We start from the raw sequence: 23,785 nt of genomic DNA on the forward strand, positions 1-23,785 counted from the left end.
CCAGGACTGTGTCCAGATGGCTTTTGAGTATCTCCAAGAAGGAAGACTCCACAAGCTCCCTGGGCAACCTGTTCTATGGTCAGTCATCCCCACAGCAAAAAGTGTTTCCTCATGCTCAGGCGGAGCCTCCTGCATTTTCAGTTTGCACCCTCTGCACTAACCTTTCTCTGGCTTCAGTTCCAGCATTCTCAGAAATACCCTGTTCATTCTGATAGGAAGTTGGATTTTGTAGTTTTTGCCAATTTCTGGTTAGGTTTTAAGATTTCGTTCTAGGGATTTTGCCCTCCTTAAAAAAAAAATAAATTACCCAGCATTCTGAGCAGTGTCTCTAACTTGGCAGTTGTTACAACCTGGTAAAGTGGAACACGGTAAATTTTCAGGCGTCTCAGTTGGATAAACTGTTGAGTTATCACTCTAGTGCAATCAGCCCTTTGCCTTAAGGATCCTATGATGTCCCAGCTGGTCAGACTTGTAAAAGGAAACACAGCTGGAAGTAAACTATGAAACAGAGGGCCAATTAGCAGCTAGGAAAGTGAGGCCAAGAAATTGATTCTCAAGGTTGAAATTGTTTTCCTAACTGCTCCTTCATGACCCAGTGCTGAGAGGCAGAATATGAGGAGTCAAGGATGGCTATGGTAAGAAGAGGAATTCAGCTACACAGCCTACTGGTAAGACAAAGCCGTGTAATTCCGTACCTTTTGCAGACCCCTTGGCTGTGGCTTTCTTCTGCCAAGACTGTTCCCTAAGTCAAATGGGTGTTGCAAATGTAGCTAACACAGAAAGATCTCTCTGGATCTACACCATGTGTATCTAAGAATCCCTCTGGAGAAGAGCCTTAGCCAACAACCATGCACAAAGCAGGATGAGTTTAGAGGAGTGAAGCGGAGTGATGTACTACATGATTTCAGACTGACTACATCTGATCCTGTCTTACTGGACATTGGAGAGACCTATAAAGGTGTACCCTGCTAAGGACAGCATGCGGCTGTGAAATGAGAACTCCACGGCCACTTGCAGACTCGGTCAGTAGGTGTAGTAGCACAGCTGACAAGCTATTAAGAAGTGTGAAACACACTGCTAGAGCTCTATCAATAAAACTGTATTGGACTGCACTGTATGGTGGTGTGCGCACATGTGCATATGACTGGGTTTGCTTCCCAGACACTACAAAATAGCAGAGCATGTCAATCCAAACACAATAAAAATGACCTCTGTAATGCTACCTTTGGGAATGATTTCTGTAACTGCTAATTACTCAAACTGAAGTCATCTAAAAGTTATCCAGCACCAGGTTCAGTTACTTCCTTCTTGTAACTACGTATCACAACAACAGAGGGAGTGATTATATATATATTACTCATTTACACTGATCACTTCCCTCTTTCTGGAGACACACAGGCTACATCCTTTCTCACCTACTTGAATGATGATTTTGACAAGACACTCCTCACTAAAAGAAAGACATTACCAAGATGTCACATTCATACAAACTGACACTTTTCTTAAATATGGATGAAGACAAAACCAGTCCCTGCAACCCCCCAGACACACTTTCGATAAGCCTACAGCATCCCACTACTCCATCGAAAGTGTCTAAATCATGCAGTAATTCGGTATCTTCTATTAAAAAGAGACAGAACACACTGTTTTGACATCACATTAAATATAGCCTTCATAGCAGCAAGTAACGCTAGATAATCAGCTAACCTTCTCAGTCTTAAAAACTATGAATGAATAAAGAAGTTAGTTAAAATCAGTTAAAGAGCAGTTAAGTCATTTCAGTGAGGTACACTTAAAATACTCCTGCTGGTCTCCTTAAAAGACAACAAAGTTTCATTTCATTAGGGTCTGATTCTATACTCCTAGTGTCATTTCAAGTTTATCTATTGACTTAAATGTTATCAGGAACAACCCTTTATCTTCAGTACATTCTCTTAGAATAGGCCAAAATACAGCAAAGCTCATACACCAGTAACATTACCTAATTTCCCGTTGGCTGGAACTGTATAGTAATGAATTTCATCTCCATAAAACATATGATAGAGAATGAGAAGTAACCAAGCTAGTAAAAGATAATGCTGTGTCTGCCTGCAAGTAATTTTTTCAACAATGTTCCTTCTTCATTTAAAGTTGCAATAACAAAGTAAAATTAAATATTCCAAACCACTGTTTGAACTTAAGCATTAGACCAAAAAAGAAGAAAAATGCATCAGGATCAGTGAGTTATTCTGTCTAGGAGAGTGACTACCCAGTGACTTGGTCCTACGAGTAATCATAATCCCTAGGGCTTTTTACTTAGGGCTTGTTACATACGCTTAAGGAGCTCTAAGGGCTTAAATACCGCTACAGAGCTGTTGCAGGCTTTTGTGAGAATACACTATCACCTATTTTGCAATGCCTTTTAAAAAGCCTTCAAATATGCAGGTCCATTCATTATCTCCACTTAAAGTGAAATTGTCAGTGCGTTTGTCAAAGTGGGGGACTAACAGAAAAGTTACAGTCTATTTGTAAACAGGCAAAAGCTGAGTGTGCTCACACTAGAAAGTTTTGGGTAGGTGCCTAAGCCCTGGGGTTTCAATGCCTCTCTGCACTTTTCCACCTTTGTAAGAATGTATCACAGCACTCTGCATGAAGGGCCCAAGCACATCAGGTTATGATAGTGACACTAGCAAAGAACAAGGGCAATGAATTAAGCGCATGGTGTCATTTGTAAAGTGCACAAAAAGGTGGGAATTCACAAGTGAAAAAGTAGAAGGCTAATTTAATTCCATAAGCACAGCAAATTTACTTGTAGGTATCTGTGGCATGTGAAATACACATCAGACGTGAATTTTTAAAACAAGCAAAATCCAAAGTTGCCTTTTTTACCCTTTATACAGACTTCCGTGCCTTAACTATTGCATAAACTTGGCATTGGGGTGATAGTTCAGACACCATGCCAAACATGACTCTCACTTACAACGTTCCAAAATCATTTACTGTTTGCGGAACACATACACTTCAAATCCACATCGCTGCAGCTAAAAAATCTTAGCACCCTAAATGCCAGTAGGCAAAGGTGAGGAAAAGTAGGGTTTGCACTGTGAGTGATTTAGCGTTTGTAGTGAAGGGTAAAGGCAGTCCAGCTAGGTCAAAACTTTCACATTATTGTAGTGTGTTCTGTATGTGTAACTGTGCATTGTATACTCCATAAAGTACAGATCTTGATGCCAAAGTACTGTAGAGGCAGAATTCAAAGAATGGATGTAAGCACAATAGACCATTAGCAAACCTACCATTGTGTTGTGCTGAGAAGTGGGAGTCCTATGGCCACAGTTCTCTTGCGTCAGCAGAGAAACTGGCTGAAATTCCTCAGAGTGAGGCTTGTTGGGAAAACTCACATGCAAAGGAAGGTGAAAGGCTGGGAGCCCGTCACTCTCCTCTTCTCCCACTTTCTGTCTGCTTGTCACCATGGCTACCTCTCCATCTGCTTCCCCATACGGAGAGGCTGGTCGCTTGGAAGACATCCTGGAAGGAACAAAAGAGAAGAAAATAATGAAACCTCCAAATAAATCCTTAATGCCGTCATTGTGTGGTTAGGGGCCATTGTAACAGAAATGCCTTTTTTGTGCTGGCAGAGAGCAGGAAACCATCCAAATACCACTGCAAAGCATACACAATTGGGAACAATGGCCAAGCAGGTAGCAACAGAACAGTGGCTTGTTTGTTGTGAGAATAATACACTAATATAGCACTCTCTTGTATTCTGGCTTCTTAAACATGAAAATTCACCTAAGAAGACTGTATAATGAAATGCAATTCCTTTAAAAAAGTACCCATCTGGTTTTGCATTTGCAAGAGACTCTAAGAAGATAGAATGTCTCCCGATACAAGCTACTGTCAACTTAGCTTTTCAGGAATAAAAATCTGCACATATTTAACCATAACTGATAAAAAAAAAAGAAAAAAAAAAGAAGAGAAGAGAAGAGAAGAGAAGAGAAGAGAAGAGAAGAGGAAGAGAAAAAAAAAGGAAAAAGAAAGGAAAAAGAAAAAAGAAAAAAGAAAAAAGAAAAGAGAAAAGAAAAAAGAAAAGAAAAGAAGAAAAGAAAAGAAAAGAAAAGAAAAGAAAAGAAAAGAAAAGAAAAGAAAAGAAAAGAAAAGAAAAGAAAAGAAAAGAAAAGAAAAGAAAAGAAAAGAAAAGAAAAGAAAAGAAAAGAAAAGAGAAAGGGAGAAAAAGGGAGAAAAAAGAGAAAAGGGAAAAAAAAAAGAAAAGAAAATGGAATACAATAAAATAACTTGCTATCAAGACAAAACTCATCTTTATAAAACTTCACCCATGTGAACAACAGAGTACTATAGTCATGTTGCAAGAATCTTTTCAGGTTCGCAGATCTGGGATAGTAAAGCAATTAAAAATTTGCACATTATTTGGACAACACAAATTCAGGGTTGTACTAAGTAAATGAGGATTTTTTATCAAAGTACCCTATACTTCCCACCTACAGTCAGATCAGGAAAAGACACATATAAATGTAATATACATTTATTATAGATAATAGATGATATATCTATTTTCTATATAAAAAAGGATACATACAGCAGGCACTGTAAAAATCATGCAAAAATCCTGACTTAAAGCTCAGGCCCACATTCTGAAATTTTTGAGACTTTATGGTAACACTGTTCTGATAGCACATGTATACCTTCAATTTTTTGAAAGACTGAAAGAATCCTTAGTTCATTGGAAAATGCACTTTTCATCCAAATCTGGCAGTGCTGAAGATTTTATAAGACAATCTGCACCCAGAACACTTCCAGCTTCATCTTCAAAATAGAGGGGTCCAGTGGAGTATTAAAAGGCAGACAACTTCTGGGATTAATTACAGCAACATTGTTCATGAAAATCAGGGTATGTGCTTGGATGGCATAATGGGTCACTGTGCTAAGCAGGGGCATCTGTAATAAGGAGTGGATTGAGAAATAAATCTTATAGGCATAGTCAAAAAGAAGAATAAGTAAAAAGGAGAAATATTTTATAGAAAATAGTAAGTTATTATCAGAAAACTGAAGACTATTGTATGTAAAAAGTTAAAAAGACAGGCTAAAGTAATACTGCTCCTCCCCAAAAATCTGGTATTTATGATTCTAATTACCCTATCTTGATTTTCCACTTCACAGTTAAAGGACTGCATTTCAAAAGCCCAGCAGCCTCTTGAACCATGTGTGGGGTTGCTGTGAGGTGGAGCATGTCCATACGATTTGGCATATTGAGCACGAAATGATTCTTAGCAGCAGTCAACTGGGTCTGAAAACAAACAGTGACTTTAAACAGCCCTTTGTTAGGACTTATTTCGCTTCTACTGATCTCATTTTGAGCTTTGCTTCCTAAGTCAAGTTAGGTTATATTTAAAAAAAAAAATCAAAAAACAACCCTCACCACCAAAAACCCAAGGACAACAAAAACTCAGGCAAAAAAAATCCATACCAGAACCTACACTCAGCTGCACACTGCCTGTTCTGAAAACTACCTATTGCCTGTACATAGAGAAGCAATCTGTATTTTCTATTAATGTTTGACTTAGTCCAACAGACTAACACTTCATACATCCTACCTGAATTCTGTCTTCTACGCTTTCCCACCTACGTGTCTGCAGTGAAGCATATGTATAAAGACAGAGATCGCCACATAGACTCTTACTGGCAGTTTTCTACTAGCCCACTGAATTCAGCATTTTGCAGCTATGTTTGATGTGACAGATCCCAAGCTTTTCTTCTGCAGAAACCATGCAACTCCCTCCTGAAGTTAACGTGAATTATTCATATTCTGCATTGCACCCCACCAAGATATACATTTGCTATCGATTTTGAGTGTGACATTTTTGTTACTCATTTCAGTGCTGCCTTAATAGAAACTTGGTTTTTTACAAAATCTCGCTTTCTGAAAATCAGCGCTAAGTAGTTGTCTCTATTTTGGCAAACAAAAAGGGAGGGACACAAAATCATTAGTTGATCATTCCGCAGCAACGTTCTATACTTTAGGACATTTATATTCAATAAGACATATGAAAATATTGTAAACTGTCTACGAAAGTCTCCACGACAATTCACTTTGACAATAAAATACAGAGGATGCCTTGGTTTGTATTGATTATTTGGGTTTTTATATTTGTATATATATATATCTCCAAATTGTATCAAAAACCTCCTACTGCTCTTAACCCAGAATAACCCAAATTCTGTCACATAGCTTCAAAAGAAGAGTTTGACTAGCACGTTGAAATAAAGCTCTTCTGCTAACTTTATTAGTGAATATGTGATTTCCTCTATTGCGCTCAGATAGCGTGCTGTAGATCATCATCGCCTTCTGCTTCTTACTGCTCCAAACAGGGATGAAACCATTTTCTGCAGGGAACTTATAAAAAGAAGCAAGGAAGGCAATACAGGTGACCACCTCCTTGTACTAGTAATAGCAGAGACTATTATGTTTTTGATCTAAAATGAAAACATATAGGTTGGACTGTAGGCCAATCTACAGCGATAGTAGAGACGAAGAAACTTTTTCCTTCTTCTTGCAGCTTTTTAAAGACCCAGTTTAAATTACAAGCCATGTGCCCATTAGAATTCTAGAAGGCTAACAAATTGCTAAAATGGCTAAGGCAGCAAAGTTGAGGATTTATGTTAGTCTTCCAAGTGACTACAACACTCAAAAAAATGGATGCACAACCCTAGGTAAGGATTATAGAGCTCAAATGATGACCACAATTTGTTTTCAGGTACCTCTGTCTATAGTCAGTGCGAGTTAGGCATAATCTGGCCTTTCAGAAATCTCATCATCCCTTTAATCTAAAATACAACCATCAGAGTTTCACAGAAACTTACCCCTTATGAACACACTGGAATTTTCCACCAGAAAATGGAAGATTTAACTAAATAAAGAAATACATATCTTCCTTTAGGAGTGTATTCCAGAAGGACAGTAATTTACAGAGTCTATAGCAGCAAAGGACCAAATCTCTTACAGGTTCATGAGCAGAAAACCACATGATACAAGATAAATTCATTCACAGATGGTCTTTCATTACTTCTACAACTTTATTGATCCCTTTTCTGAATTTGAAATGGTCTTTTTTTTCATTCACCTTCATTTTCCTATTGAGCTAACAGTACATTTTACCAGATTCTGCATCTGAGATGCAAGTAGAGTTCCCGTTATAAACAATAAGGAAAGAGAAACAGCTAAAATTCTGAATAACAATGTTGTCTGAAATGGAGCCCTTTCAAACAGGTCTAGGTCTAAAGAAGGACTGGAACTAACCCATCTTAAGAAAGGATTGCAAACATCCTTGATCTACTCTCAATGATAACATGACAGTTTACAACCTACACAGTTTCAAGATCTTTTCCTCAAATTAGTTTAAACTCAGAAGGGTTTTCAATTACACCCCTCTGAAAGATGGTTTACAATGCAAAAGGAACAATCACTTTCCCCAAACATCAACTTCTGGATAGGATTAAAGAAACCCAAAAAAAACCCAAGATACATCTCTCAGAAAAGTAGCAATATGCTGGACCAGATTCTGAATCTAAAAAGGTACCTCTGCAGATTAAACCTTCTGCAATTTAAAACTGCAAGAAGAGTTAGGTTTTTTTTTAAATGCCATTAACCATCTCTATTGATTATAAATAGCTAAATAGTAATTTCTTAGACAACCTAAACCTACAGAGTTCAGACAGTGGGACACAAGCAGTACTCAGCCTACTGTAGGGACACACTGAAGTTTTGAAGGGTATCCCTACGCTTGATTTTTATCAGTGGTTAGGCTGGAACTTAAGATGAATTCAAATACAACCCTGTTTCTTAAAAAGGGACCCTTTTTTTTCTGTTTTAGAAAGGCTTCTTAATATGCAGAAATTGCAGTAAAAAACATGCTTTTTGTTAATTTTTCATTAAATAAATGCTTTTTCTGGTAGCAAGAACAATTTTTCTTTTTCCCCAGGGAAGTGGAATCTCTGTCTAACTCACTCTTAGTCCACAAATATTTGATGCGATTCATCTTACAATAGCTTCTCCACGTATTTCTTTAATCACATTCAGTTTACAACAGACTCTTTGTAGGCTTAAACTGATACCCTGTGTCTGTTGATCTCAGTGTTTTTGGACTGACTTCATCATGGCTGGATTTTCCTACTGGAGAGAGCCTGAGCTACACTTTGTCCACACAAATTGTTTCCTCATGCCATCACAATTATTGGTTCCATCCAAATAATTTCAGGGGACCAAATAACCTTTTTTTCTTTTTTTCCCCTTCAGTTCAGTGTCTCACAGAAGTGAGGATCTTTCCACAGCTCTCTTTTTAAATTATTATTAACAGAATCTCATTTAAGTGATCCCACTACAGCGCCATTTGTTCATTTGGTTGAGTTAACTTCATGTAAGATTGTAAACCCAAAATAAATCTAAAATGGTATCCAGTATTCAAGGAGATAGTGCCCTCTAGCATACAACCAGCATCCATCCTGACATGATCGCTCATGCCACAAAATTTCACAAATTTTATGTCATAAAACTCTAATCTTGTTACGTTAAGCAAAATACCTCAGAAACATTTCAGATACCCACAAAAGCTTTTGGAGAAACGGCTTATCCATGTCTTCGAAAGTGACAAACACAGATGTGTCAGGAGAAAAAGATATGAGGCCATAAATCTTAACTTGTTGGGAGTTAATTAAGGGATTCATCAATCACTACACAGCTCACCCTATACATACACAGGCAAAATCCCATCAGCTGCCACAACCCACTGCAATCTACAGGTTAAAAACTCCCAAAGTCCCTCTGTTCTGACTATTTATAAATGACTTCGTATAATCTAGCATTAAGACCTGTAATTATAAAGCAGCATTAAAACAGGCCTGCATAGTTATGGATAATTATAGTTGGTACACTTTTTAAGGAAATAAAAAGCTTTTCCATTCAAACACAGGCTTTGCCTTTTTGACAGCTCCAAGTCCACGGGATGTAGAGAGATGATTTAAATTGTATGTCAAATTTTTTTGACTGTGCAAGACTTTTTTTCCCTTTATCAAGAGAGGCATTGTTGTTTTCTCACCATAACTAGGCGTGACAGTGCCTGACTGGAGTCACATAGCCAGTTTCTGAATCGGCATGAAAACGTTCACCTCTTGAGTTTCTCTGGCAGCTATAAACTAAGTCTTTCTCATGGGTAGAGTTTAAATCACTTGGCCCCATACATCGGAGACATGCACAGAGCTACATTCTGAAGAGATGCTCAAGGACAAGAAGAGCAGATCTGATCCTCCAGCAGCAATGTGGAGGGTCGTTCCAGCTACCAGCAGCATCAGGAATTTACTCACTAACGTGGCCTGATTCCAAACCAAATGCTATACACTAAACTAGTCCCAGGAACTTCCACAGGATTCAATCTGACTCTCTTCCCGATCTGCAGGGATATTTCCCTCTAATTAAAGTACATGTCAGAAATCTGCGGACTCTGCTTTTCCACAGGAAATACTTATGATTACAGACAGCACCAATACTGCATATATCTAATGTGAAAGCATATACACATGCATATAGATGTACAAACACAAGCTTATCCAAAATGTCAGCAATACATTTGCCTCATCTCTGATCACATTCAGTACTAACATTCATATTCCCAGGTTTATTGATGCTGTTATCTCTCTACAGACAGTCCAAGCGAAAGGTGCTAGCTAATAGTAATGACTGTCTCCATTTCATTTTGGCCCTAAATTCATTCATTATTTATGTACACTGAATAACTAGTACCTTTAGAAAAAACCAAAACAGCTCTGTTCACTGTGACAAGATTACTTGTGTAATAAGGTATTACTCAACATGAGTAAGGGTGGCAGACTCCCACACTCTGTCCCACTGGGAACTGGAAGCCTGACTTGTTTCTACACATACCACTAAAAACAGACTTCACTTGGCAATATCTTTGAGTCATTTACAGCCTGGTTTGGAATTCTTTACTGAAGTAATTTTACAATTAAAACAAAATAAAATAAAAGAAGCAAACACCTCTAATCTGCTAATCAATAAAAAATGTGCATGAAACATGCTCTCATCTGTCACTCGCACTGAGATGGGATAATCTGCTAATCATTACTTTCTAGATCATATCAATCAGCCATCTTTTAAAATGCATATATGTCACAAGGACGTTGTGTTATTTGCAAAGGGGTTTGGTGAACAAGTCGTAAGTTTGTTAACACAAATAAAGATCTTTATGGCATAACCTGTGTAAAATTCCTGTGCAGCTTTCTATTATTATAGCTGCTGCAAGTAATCCTATGGTTAAGGCCACTCAATAATTTCCATTTTACTCAGCTCACTTCCTCCCTTTGCTTTCCAGATTTTCTTCCCTGTATGTGGCAACTTTAACCAGTTTAGAAGATTCTGACAAAAAATGGGCAGGAAATATGTTATCCCCTATCTATTTTAAAGTTTGCATTTTTATGTATAGTAAAGTATCAGCAGCTTGGATGATAAACCTGATTTCCACATATTGTGGAACTGTTTTTTGAGAAAAGGTACCGTTCAAAATTCCAGTGGTAAACTCTAATTTCAACAAGTTTTGAAACCCTTTAATAGGGAAGTTGTTGGAGATGTCTTTCAATAAAATGTTAACTAAAGCCTTGCAAATTTTTTCTTCTTTTATTAGAGAAAATTGCCAAACTTTCTATAAACTCTATGCTCTTGACCAAAAATATATCATCTACATTTTCTTGCATTTGCAAGGAATTTATGCATGAAAAACCACTGTAAAATCAAGTCTAGTAGAAATATGTTGTGAAAAAAGTTTGTGTTGACTGTTTCTAACCTGCATTACGCGAAGATTTTCATTAACCTTTTGAAGCAGGTAACTGGAAAAGATTCTTTGTGCACAGCTAAGTTATTTAGCCTGAAACAAACCAATCTTCAACTGAACCATAATCTGTGAAATGATCAAGATAGTATATTCTATTACTGCAAAAAGTGTTATCTAATTCTTTTGTAGATCTCATGCAGGACTTTGCATTATTGTCTCTGTTTTGTACAGGAATTAGTATGTGTTAAGCAGGAACATTTAGTGATTTACCCAGAGACATCATACACTCAAAGTAAGCTTTAGCATGAGAACTTGCATCCTGTTTTTGTTTGGTACCTGTCAACTTCATAAGCGTTTTGTTTTTCACTAGTCTGTATGTCAACTAAAAAAAAAAAACAAAATCTAATAGTATATTTATAAACCAGCAACTACGGGATCAGATTTTAGTTCTGCTGAAAAGTGTGTTTCTAAAAGATCAAACTTCAAAACCTGGATTTTCTGAGAACTTCTCAAAGCCAGAACAGACACGTACTGAAAATGTGGTTATGGTACAGGCAACGTAACCGTAATGGTGCAGTGTCAAAGATGATGAGCATCTATCAGCACAAACTCTGAAACAGCAGGATGCAGGCATTGTTGATGTTTCAAGTAAACTGAGCCTGATCACTGGCTTCTTTCATGCAAACGACTCTGCTTGGATGATTTTGAATTAAATCCACAAGCTCATTTATTTTCCAGTGCATCCTCAAATTAACTCTGGCTTCCTTCGCCTCTACCCCCCCAACCTTTCAGAAATCTACCTCCCCCCACTCTTCAGCTCCTCATCTATCTTGCTCTTTTACTTTTTATTAGTATTATTATTTTACATTTGTCCTCACATTGCAGCAGAAATACCAGAGTTTTGGTTTTATTTCCATGCAAAGTTTAAGGAACTGATCACTGCTGAAAGTACTATTGCAATCACTGTGACACTAGGTAATCATTACCCTTCTGCCTGTTGAACTACAAAGAGGAATCTCGTCAAATAATTAGAGATTTCAGGCCTTGAAATTTCACTGTACAAACTAATACTTGAAAATGACAGAAAAGAAGTCAGGCAGTCACCAGACGCTGAGTGGGAGAGCTGTGCTGCATGCTACAAGGGATCCACACATCACTCACAGACGTGCATACCTAATTTCCATTGACATTGAGTGAAACGAAGGCAAAGAGTTGAAAAAGCTTTAAAATTATGACAATTATGAATGACTGACTTATTACAAAGAAATCTAAGGAAGCACAGGCTCATTCTAAAAAAGTTAGTTAATATTAAAACTTTGCAATTTAGGGAGCTTATTCTTGGTCACTCATAGTCTTTCTCTAATCAAGCTGACATAAAATTTTCTTCAAGCATTATTAAATGATGAATTACTTCCAGTAGAATCAACATTAATAATAAGAATTCTCTCCCAAAAGATGCCCAGAGTTCAGTGCAAGAAGCCATTCTTTTGATTGAGGTCTCAGTAAAATGACACAGCTTTTCCCACTGTTCCATCATGCCACCGCTCAGCAATGAGAGTGCCAAAGAAACAGCTATAGAGCTTGAAGTCCCCTCTCCTTTCCCCCTCAGTTACATTTCAAACTCAACAAACGGATTTATTTATTTCTGTGTATAATTACAAGCAAACCAGAAACAAGGAAATAATTAAAAAAAAACTCTGGGTTTTTTCCCCACTTCATTCTTAATTTCCCTACTGGTAATTTCAGAACAGTAAGTTTATATTGCATGTACATTTGCTTCTAATAAATGTACATATAATTGCACTTACGAAATAATTTCCAATATACCCACTGATGTTTATGCATCTGAACTTACAGTATCATTCTGCCCTTATATAAACTCTTACTGCGATCATTATTCACCTACACATTTGCATCATGTCTATCACTTCATAAAAAATGCAAATAAACACGGGAACACACAAGCATACATGTTCATACCTCTACTACATGTTTCCTGGTAAAACTGATCATGCTAGTGAAGTATACATGCATATCCATTCATAGCTTGAACTTACATCACTGAAATATGAGGCCTTCAAAAAACTTTAGTGGGAGCAGTATTGGAGCCTCAGAGAACCTATGTGTGCCTTTGAGAATTACAGGCATAGTGAAACGTTTTTGTGTCTGTGTGCACATGTGTGTATGAAAAAATATACTCAGGCAGAGCAATGTCTCTAATGGATGTATGCATTTTCTTTCAAATGGGTTAATTCCAGCTGCTTAGAATTTTTATTATTTTTTCTGCTCATATGTATGTGTGTGCTCCTCCCTTTTCAGAGGGTTTACACACGACAGGTGCATTCTTGGCCCAGGAACCTGGCATTCTGGAGAGTCCGAAAAAAAATAAATGAAACTGATCTTGAAGATAAAGTGACAGGGAATAAATACATTATTGCCTTTTATATGTATTTAAAAAAAGCCAAACCCAAAACCAAACAACACAAAACCACAAAAAGTTTAGAACATTTATAACGTCTAAGCAATTTGAGGTAGAATTTTCAAAGCTGAAAAGAGATTGTTCCAAAGCCCAGATGTTGCCTTTCAAAAACCAGTGAAAATTGCTGCCTCTGAAAATTACTTTGAAAAAGAGTAAACCAAAAATTGTTTCAGTAAAAATAATTTTAGTCAGACATTCTGATATTCCAAAAGAGAAGATGAACTGGTTTTCAGGCAGTTTTGCACTCCTGTCTCCTACTTCAGGTCATCTGCAGAGTCATGCCATCTCTGTTCCAACAGATAACTGCATGAGGGATAAACCAGAAAAGTTTATGGCATGATGTGATGGCTCCTGCTTAACTCACTGTGCATACTGTACTGTGAAGCCTTCTTCAGTCGTCTTGTGAAAGGTTGACAGTTGTTATACTGTTTTCCTACTTTTTATTCATAAAACCACAAGAATTACAAATCTACATTAACAAGTGTGTGGTGTAATAACCCATCATAGCACATGTCTGTTCACTCACAGTAGTAGTGTATAAGCCACTTCCACTCTGTAATCTGATTCCTGAACATGCATGTTCAGTCTAAAGCGCTACTGAACACTTCTCAAAGCTGTTGCTTGCCCATATTAACATACTTCCTCACCACTGTAACGGCACATGCAGGTAAGTGGATTAACTTCAGCTCATCACTGTCTAAAAGCTGACTTTTTTGCTTTATCTGATTTAAAAAAAAAAAAAGCTTGTCAAATTTTAAAGACAAGAACAATCATAAACAGCTGATAACTTCGCAGTTTAACAAACGCTAGCCCTAGACATGGTTGGAGCTGTTAGCTATGAAAAACATAGCTATTAGTCATATAACACACGTGTACGCTTGCACAAACATGTATTGCTATACAAAGTAAAAAAAATAATCCACAAATATGAAAATGAGAGACCGTTCTAAACAGACAACATACCTTTAGGACCATAAGGAGTGTCAGATTTTACTTTAGAAAGGCTGCAAGTGGCAGGCAGTGAAACACAGTCACAAAAAGATGTCCACTTCAAAAATCTTCAGGAGTTGTAAGGTGGGACAGAAAGGAGGAGAAAACCCCTTAAAATGGTATCTTTCCCTCCAGCAAAATTCATAGGATATCTGCCATGCACCCTTCCATAGGTACTTTGTCTACCTTCATGTCTGTTGTTCAACAGTGATTCCCATCTGGCTCCACAAAGACCCAGCTGTATAAACCAATGCTGTCAAAGAACACAGTTAAGGGATGGATAAAACAGGGAGGGGTGTCTAACATGCTGACCACTGACTGAGCTTGCAAGGATAAAGGAGCCTTGATGGAGAGAAGTAATCATCCATTGCTGTTTGTTTATTTTACCTCCTCCACCACATACTGGAACCTTTTTTGTTTTTTCCATTACCAAAACCATCCCCCACTGAGTGGCCTTCGTGATCTAAAAGGGGCAGAGCCCCTCTTTCTTAACACTGGCAAGTTTATGTAGGCAGATTCATTCAAACACATCTTAAACATTTGGCTCTTCCCCTACATCACGCTGTCCACACACTGCTTTCAAATACACTTAAAAAAAAAAAATGACCATTAAAATGCTCTTGCCTACAACTGTTTTTACAAAGAAGTATTAAAACAATTTAGCTGTCTAAGGCACATGGAGGTCCAACTTCAGATGAGAGCTACAGTCTTCTGAAAAAAATAAATGTACATTACAGCAAAGTAAACCTGGCTATTATTGCCATAACAAGTGGCATAATAGCTTTCTTGAAAAGACTTCTCCCATCAAAACCTTCTCCCTGTTGGGGATATACCTAATTATAGGTGAATCTGAATCCAGATGTTCAGATCTAAAATGTATGTCATGAGTATTACAAGAAAAATGGCCAGTGCATGGAGAACAAGTCATTCAAAGGGCACCATTGGCCCTGAAAGATGTGAGCACCTTCAGATTTCTTCGGGCTTAAGAAGTGTAAGTGCTGCGCATTTTTGTTGAACAAAAAAAAAAAAAAAAAACAAACTTCCTTACTTCCTATTTATTTTGTATTTTACTCTCCCCACATATACACTGCTTTTTTATTTTATTAAGTACATGGATTTGGCACTGAGAACAATTCAAGCATGAATCCCTATAAAAAGACAGTGCACGAGCAACAGAAAGTAGATCTCCCAGAAAGCCTTTCAATGTATCTGAAGATGATGATGATACTGGAAAGAACACTACCTTAACTGGAAGAGGATACCCAGTCACATCATGGGCTACCTACTGCAACCAAATTAATTGATTAACAGTAATTACAGTCACATTAAACTAGGACATTTAGAAAAATTGTAGATTCATTTGTACCAGATGTTAATGAACATTTCAGTATCACAGCCTGATCACAAGCTATGTTTTCAAGGTTATCAGCCTAAACAGGATACTGAACACAACAAGAAAGACCTACTGTCCCATTTTTAATTTCAAAAAGGTAATAAATAGCTTTTGATTTGGGTAAGTAGTCATCTGGCAAGCTCTACAGTTGTCTGAGTGACACCTAAGATAGAGAACTGGTTGACCGAAATGCATCACACAGATTTAATTCTGCAGTACAGTAACATCCTGTGGCATTGATCATTGCCAAAGAAACACACACGTTGAAGCTGTGACCAGGTAGTTTACTGCTGAATACCCTCTACACCACAGTATGGGCTACGAAACAACGACATAACATAAAGATTTCAGAAGATGGTAACTTCCCCTGTGACCCCACATAACGTTACTGAATCTTCCAGGCTCCCACTTTTTCTACTTCCACATAAGAAGTAAGAATGTTTAACTGCCTTTATAAAAAGCTGTGCAATCTATAATTTCCTTTTCTTAAAGAAAACATTTTACTGGTGATCACTGTTAGTACTACTTGCTTGTATGGTTAATTTACCTGATGGTTCTGTGCATCCTGACACATAAGCAAGGGCAAAAATTAAGTACTTTATTCAGCTACTGCATTTTGAAATTTCAAAACTAAGTTTCTTCATATAGCCCTGCCAACAGATCTTAAGAGTATTTTCTTCTTTTACCTACGGACTATATTTATGCAAAAATCTGTCTATTTTCCGTACAGTTATAATAAAATAAAAAAAAAACAAACAAAAAAACAACTGCCCAAAACAAGCAAACAAAAAACCCAAAATAAAACTCCCTCCCCAGCATTTAGCAGGAGAATGCCACTGAATCCTTTTCAGTACTGCCCAGTTTCACTGGATTGCCTTCTCTGCTCTTCACACAAGATGAAAACTCACTACTTGTCAGACAATGCTATGGTAATTTACGATCACTGAGCACTCTATTCAGAAAAAGAAACTATTTTAAAGGAACCCTACATACATTCATCGTGAAATACTAATGGCAACACCCATTTCAGAGGCATCAGTTTGGTTCATGCCTACCCGCAGGACTGCCCAGTACTGGCACCCAACTGAAAGTCAGAGCTCTAACCTACCCTCTCACAGCACATCTGGGCCAAATTCAGAGAGCAAGCCGCAAACTCTGATTTCCAGTTTCCTCTATTATGCAGGAGCTTTGAGGATAATTCCTCACTACAATGAAAATGAGGCATGCAGCATTCATCAAACACACTATAAAGATAATGATGGAAAGCTAAACCCAGCCTCCTTTCCAACCTCTGCCCTGGACAGCTAATTACAAAGGCATACTAAAAAGCCAACTTCCCAGAGAGGGCACTTTCTGTATTGCTATAACTTGTATTTAGCCACCCATCCCTTCATTCGCAAACAAAGCAAATATCCTTCTGTTTAGTTTTTCTCTCATTGAAATGGCTCACACATGTACCACTCACAGGTGTACCAGATTTTAAACTTTAAAAATGTTAACCATAAAATAAAGTCTCAGAAGATATAAACTCATGCTAAAAGAACATTTTTAACAAACAGCTCATTTCTGGTCCCACTAACCTACTTGCAGCATGGACCAAGCACACAACTGTATGCTGGGATTCCTGGCTGGCATTTCTTAAGAGCCTGCAGAACCCCCTTCTTAAAAGAGCTCATCAGATGCACAAAGTTTGGAGGCTTTTTCCTTCCTCTCTCATTCTCTTCTCACCCCTAACTACATTTTTGCTTCAGAGGGGAAAGATCAGAAACTGAAGCTGTTACCAGGCCTTTACACCCCTATTCCCCTTACCCTCTGCTTCCCCCCCCCCCCCCCCATATGTCATGGATATAAAACATGAGCCAGCTTTATAGAAATATTAAAGGGCAAAACCTATGGAATTTCTCTTGCTGTAAGAGATCTTCAAATATGCTCCCAATATTAAGATTCCTGTACATTTCTGAAAATAGGACTACGAGCCCATTTATGTCTCTAAACACCTAGATACCGCTAAAAAAAACTCACCCTACTTCTCTTATTTCTGTTACACAATTTACTAGAGAGCTTTCTATGCTTGCACTACTCTTTTCATCCTTAAAAGCACTTACAAATACTAATTACTCTTCACATATCCCTTCTGTGAATTAAATAAGGATTATTATGCCCTCTGAAGTAAATACAGATTACTAACTCCTTTTTACAGACTGAGAAAATACAAAAGAGGATTTTAAGTGGTCAGCACACAATGTAAAGAGACGATATTGAAGCATGGATTAAGATATAGAACTTCTCCATCCGGTGCTCAGATTATGACAGTCTAGATCTCACCCTTCTATTTGCAAGTGATACTCTTAGCCCAATTGTTTCTATCTGCTGGCTGATGATCAAATATTTAATGTATGCCATAAAATGAAAATATGAACTCCACAGCAGTGCCTCTTATTTGTCATGCCCCATTACTTAGACCGGGTGGTAACATGTGCCCATATGATGGTTTTCAATTTTATTATAGTCTCTATTTGCTCACTCACTTAAGATGTTTAAAGAAGAGTTGTATGGATTATCAGACAGTCTGAAAAGTTCAGTTCAGAGCTCTTCAAACACATTCATTTTCATCTTATTAGCACAAGTAAAGTAAAAGCCTTAGGCAGGTAATTTACCACCCAGTTTATCCAAAGAGACTTCTAAAGGAAAAGTCAACCCTTGTAAATTGTTTGTGATAATCTCCAAATTGATCATTAATTATCAGCTGCTACTAAGCGTTTCTTCCATCAGCGGCACTGTGAAAATAATGCAGTTCTCAGAAAATCTACCATTGTTGTTATTGCCACCTGTGTAATCAGCCATTATTAGAACCAGGGAAGTTACATCGCAGGCAGCAGCCTTGCTAAGCGAATTCTGTCCAGCAGCTCCATTTCCCAGGCAGTTTAAAAATTAGTTATCTAGCAAGAGGAAAGCATTTGTTACTGACGTTATACTTTACATTCTCTATGATTCTCATACATAGTAACAGTTACAATTCAGATACATTCAGCTGCGCTCAATAATGCACGCATTGTTTTGTGCTGCCAAACTCAAGCTGGTGTACAGAAACTTCATTCTCCCTTTTGCAGTTTTCTGATTTTCTTCTACTAGAAGTTTATGCTTACAATCTAACAGTAAATATCTAAAAAGATTCTTCAAGCTTTGTTTGTGAGAAAGAACTTGGGAAGAGATAGCTGCAGGTAAAGAAGATTAGTGTTAGCTGCCCGCAGGTCCACGTCACACAGAAACAGAGGGGGAACCTTTCTGTACAAGAGACTGCTTGTCAAAATGCATTCGAGCCTTGTACAAACATTTTTACCAATGCTTTCTAGAACTGTTGGGCATGATACATACCACACCATTTTTGGAATTTGGGGCAACACTATGACCAACGTATGACTTCTGACATTCTCACAGTTCCTACTTTAGCTGCGTTGAACTTCATGGAGAGTTGCCAGCTAACTTTAGTGGAGCAGCCCTGGATATCACACACCTTGTATCTTCAGTGGGATCAAACACTGACAAATCCTATTTTAAAATCTTGCTTCACTGCCGAGGAAACCCAATCATGACAGCAATAAACTGCAAGCCTGGTGACTGTTTAATTGTGTATTGTCACACACACCATACTTTAAAGAAAGAGAGAATTAACATTAGAGAGAAGATACAGGCAGGTAATTAAAATTTTTAGAAATATCCTTGGAAAAGTCTGTATGATTATGAAGCACATATTTTGTTTTTTAATGGTCTACAGATAAAGAAAACCAGGTGAAGTGTCCACCACCATGTGTTGTAGGCATAACACAGCAGCAGCCTTTTACAATTAAGAATGGTAGGCCCAGCAGCCCTTTAATATATTTCTCTATTTTTGTAACAGTTGAAATGCAGGATAATTCTATGTGTGTGCAACCACATCATCTTTAACATACACGCATAGAAAAAGAGTTTTGTTTGCAATAAACAGCACTGACTGCTTATTGGGTTCATGACCCAGGTCCATCAACAGAGACTCCAAAGTGAGTCTTGATGATTCCAAATGCAACAGGATTACAGTCATAAAGATGGAAAAGGCAAGAGTACCACAGCTGAAAGAAGAGCCATCCCTCAAAGACAGTTTTGCCCAGGTTCTCTCAAATTTATGTAATTTAGGCTTACAATTGTAGCACAGAATCCTTTAAATGATGTATATGAAATTCCTAGTTCAGCAGGCAGGAAGTCTGAAATGGAATAGTCTCTTACAGATTGATGAGATACAATTCTGCTAAAAAAGAAGGGAATAGACTTGTATTTTCTTCATTGAGATGGTGCCAATGAATGAGCCACTGCTCTTGAGGGATCTTGAGCTTTAAATTCTGCCATCTTTAGGAAAGAAAACAAAGGGATCCAACCTATTAAAGGTCCTGTTCTAGACAGGAGTAACGCTGAATGACACCTCTTCACTAGACAGTCTTGAGCACTGGATGCACTGAGAGTCTTGTACACCTTTTTTTTATTTGATCGTTTTCTAATTCAAGGCTTCTTTGCTACTACTTTCCTAAATCCTGCAGAACCAACTACTCCACAGGCCAGTGAACGGCATTTCATTCTGGTCACATACCACAGAATAATGTACTAATTGCAGAATCAGATATAACCCCTCTGAGATCTGCATAACTTACTTCCAGGATCTATCCTGACCATGAGAGGCACAAAACAAACATTTTGCAGAAAGGCAGGTATCTTCAGAAGAAGAATTTAACCTGCAGAATTTGAATGTTGGTCACCATCCAAGAACATATGAGAACTCAGCCTGACTGTCAGATCCTGGGCTAAACTTGCAGGACTGAAAATTACAAAATGCACTCATAAGTGCAAACAAAACACAATTTAGGGAGAGAAAATAAATACTGTGATGTCATTTATACCTAGTTCTTTTCAGTAGAACTACACCAAGACTCTGAATGCATGCTTAATATTGGAAGCAAGACTTATCATCAGTAAACAGTTTAATAATCTGGTTACATAAACTGTAACAATTCCTTGGCCGGTAATGAACAATATGATATTGAAGTTGTCATCTCTTAAACAGAATTTTGGTCGATTTTGTGTACAGTCACGGTTAATTCAATTGTGTCCTCAGTGTGTTTAGTGCCTGTGTACATACAGGAGAAGAGAGTCTTGCAAAGGTCTCTCTGAGGATTGAGTGAGCTTTGAAATTCTAACTTGGGCGATGTTATATGAAATAGAATCCAGCTCACTTGCCAGGAAGCAATAAAAGCGAACTCATTGAGACTGCTCATGTGAATACATCTTAGCAGAATCAGGGCCTGCTCAAGCCACAAGGGAGGAGAAACTTAAATAAAGCATTTCAGTATAACCATTCTTTCAGCAGTCTTTAGTCTGTATTAGTAGCTAACATCTGAGGAAAGGAAAGGTTTGCTGCTTGGCAATAGTGTGGTGTTAATGTAACACAATCTGTTAAATGAAAAAGCAAAATTAATTCCAATTTGGTGTCTTCACATTTCACACTCAAGAGACTCTTACGGACTGAATGAAAGACAAGAAGGGGTAGGGAAAATTCAGTGCATTTTCCAAACTGAACTATCTATTTCTTTGCATTTCACCTAATTCAGTCAAGAGGCAATCTGAGGGAAAAATTAGAAAGGTGTTATATTTATGTAGGTATTTCTTAACATGTGCCTAGAACAGCATCTCTGTCCATCTTTCACTCCCTAATCCCCTTCTTCCCCTTGTTCTCTCCACAATTCAGATGTTTAGCCTTACTTCATCCACACAGCAAGGAATGGATTAAGCAGAATTACTTACTGCTATGCCAATTAAGGAGGAATTAATTACAACTTTGCCTCCTGTCCCTCTAAGGCTGTAAGTCTGTCTACCAAAACCAACCTGAACGTAGCTCAGTGGAGAGCTGCAAAAACTCAGGCGAATGCAGGTACTAAGTCTTCCTCCTGCTATATTCAAACCTCTCACTGCAGTGGGGTGACTTAATACAAGATCTTCTCTCCAGGCAAAAGCGTTGCACAACTGAGCTGTTGTACTCCTTGGTACTTCAATTCCTGGCATGTAAAGGGAGACAGTAATACCTATTTGTCAGCGGCATTGTGCAAGTTAATCCCTTAATATTTGTAAAGCACCTTGAGATCTTAGCACAGAGGGCACAACAGAAGTGCAAAGTGCTATCACCATTGTAATAAATTGGGGCATGTTCCAATTAGGCTGTTTCTAGTGAACTCTCTCTGGACTTGAACTCAGGACTTCTTTGGCTTCTGAAGTTACATCTATGTGCTGTCCAAACCAAAAATTGGAAAGCTACACAAAACTTTTTTCTTCAGCAAACCATTTCTTTCTTATTTATTTTTTTCTGAAGAAATACTTTGCCATACCACCCACCACTTACATTCACTTCTAGGCTAATTATACTTTGAAAGACAACCACCATAAAGATGATTATAGTATACTGAGTCAAGGGAAGGCCTAGTCAAATAAACAGGGTAACTTCCCTTGGTCCGTCTCTCACTTTTTTTCCACTGGATGATGAATCCCCAAACCCCTACAGCCATGCACCTTAGAAAAGACTAAAGCAACCTTTGTTTCCCTTTTCTTCTTCTTTTTTGCCACTCCTGTACATTTCCAGCTACAACCTCCCCAACCTCTAAATTGCCAACAAAATGCTCCTGTTCACCCTGGTCACAGAAAAAAATGAAGCAATTTCAAATGACCCAGTGCTGCTACTTAAATAAATAAATAAATAATAATCAAATGATAAAAACCAAGTGCCCAATATCATGCCGCCATTTACAATTTCCATTACCATATACAATGCAAAAAGTAGGACACAAGGCAGCTACCTGCACCTCTCATACAAGTTTGGCTATGCAAGTAGCTCCATCCACCCCTTCCCTCCCTTACCATTCCTTCTCCCATTCTTTTTTCACCCTAGCACAAGACCGTGGCTGTTCTGCAGACAAGGATTTCATACCAATGCCATATGACCTCAAAGAGTTAAAAGCTCCTTTTGACTTTAGCACCTTCTGAAGCGTGTGAGTAGGATGCCTAACCCTGCAAAGTTCTCAGCATTTCCAGCTGCCACCGATTCCAACAGAAACTTTGGGCACTCTATTTTGAGTGGCATTGAGTAGGATAATAAAATCCTAGTATCTCTTTTTTAATTAATCTGTGGTGATTTCCTATAAACCCATACCTTGGGATTCTAAACAGTTCTGCTTTGTTAGCCTGGTACTACCCAACATATTGTAAAAGGACATTCCTGCACAAACAGAACACAACCCTAAATATCTCTTCCTTGCACAGAATGAATGTAGTGATGCCGATTTGGACAGATCACCATATAAAACAGAAAAAGAGACACCCAGAAAAAGTACCCCTCTGACTCGACTGAAATATCTTTAGAGATTTTCTGATGTAATTGTTCTTAGATTGTGTTTTTCTCATAGTTTAGCTTTTTTAACACACTAGAAAGAGACACTATTTACTTAAAATATTCTAGTTCAGTTCTTTGCCATTATTTATTCTAGTCCATTTGTCACATCTATATAGCTTATATCATTATTGACAGAGCTATATGAGTAATAACATGTATCATGCCTCTATCCTTCAGTACACAATGCATATAAAGAAGAATAGGATAGTTCAGCCAAATAAATAATTATTAAGGGTGCACTTTCAAAAAACAGAAATCAATTGCTCATCACAGTAATTGACTGTGGTCATTCATTACATCTCTGCTGTAGACCTTGCTCTGCTTTATAAGAGACATGTCACTACAACAGGATTAGAAAAACATTTTCTGCTTTCTTAAAGATAAGTCTTTTGCAATATGTGATAAAAGATGAAAACTGAGGAAAAAAGAGGACAATGCAAACAATAGTGCTGGTTTGCTGGTATAGGGATGTATTGTTCTAATATACCTCTTCTCAGACTTGTTTCTCATACAATCCGATAACATTTATCACTGGTGCTCTCTTGCAACCAACTCCTACAAAACATTTAGATATTTGGGCTTCATTATCTGAACAAGATGGAAGACACCAAATGCAGTTGAGGCAG

The 23,785-nt window shown here is 37.8% G+C and overlaps 1 protein-coding gene across 23 annotated transcripts in view; it reads right to left on the minus strand.

The window, feature by feature from the left end:
- The window catches only part of SOX5 (SRY-box transcription factor 5), a 645,963-nt gene that overhangs the window by 252,150 nt on the left and 370,028 nt on the right, over positions 1-23,785 (minus strand). For 20 of the 23 annotated variants that reach the window (XM_061444585.1, XM_061444584.1, XM_061444586.1 and 17 more), the window contains one exon: positions 3,276-3,507. In XM_061444585.1, coding sequence (XP_061300569.1) covers positions 3,276-3,506 — 231 coding nt within the window. In that variant the 5' untranslated portion in view covers position 3,507. The remainder of the gene's footprint in view (positions 1-3,275; positions 3,508-23,785) is intronic. The other 3 variants (XM_061444596.1, XM_061444597.1, XM_061444599.1) reach the window with 1 other exon arrangement.

Source organism: Pezoporus flaviventris, unplaced genomic scaffold (genome assembly GCF_033815535.1).
Source record: "Pezoporus flaviventris isolate CSIRO_AGI_PZ_B2104156 unplaced genomic scaffold, CSIRO_AGI_Pfla_v1 ptg000002l, whole genome shotgun sequence".
In the NCBI taxonomy this organism is placed as follows: domain Eukaryota; kingdom Metazoa; phylum Chordata; class Aves; order Psittaciformes; family Psittacidae; genus Pezoporus; species Pezoporus flaviventris.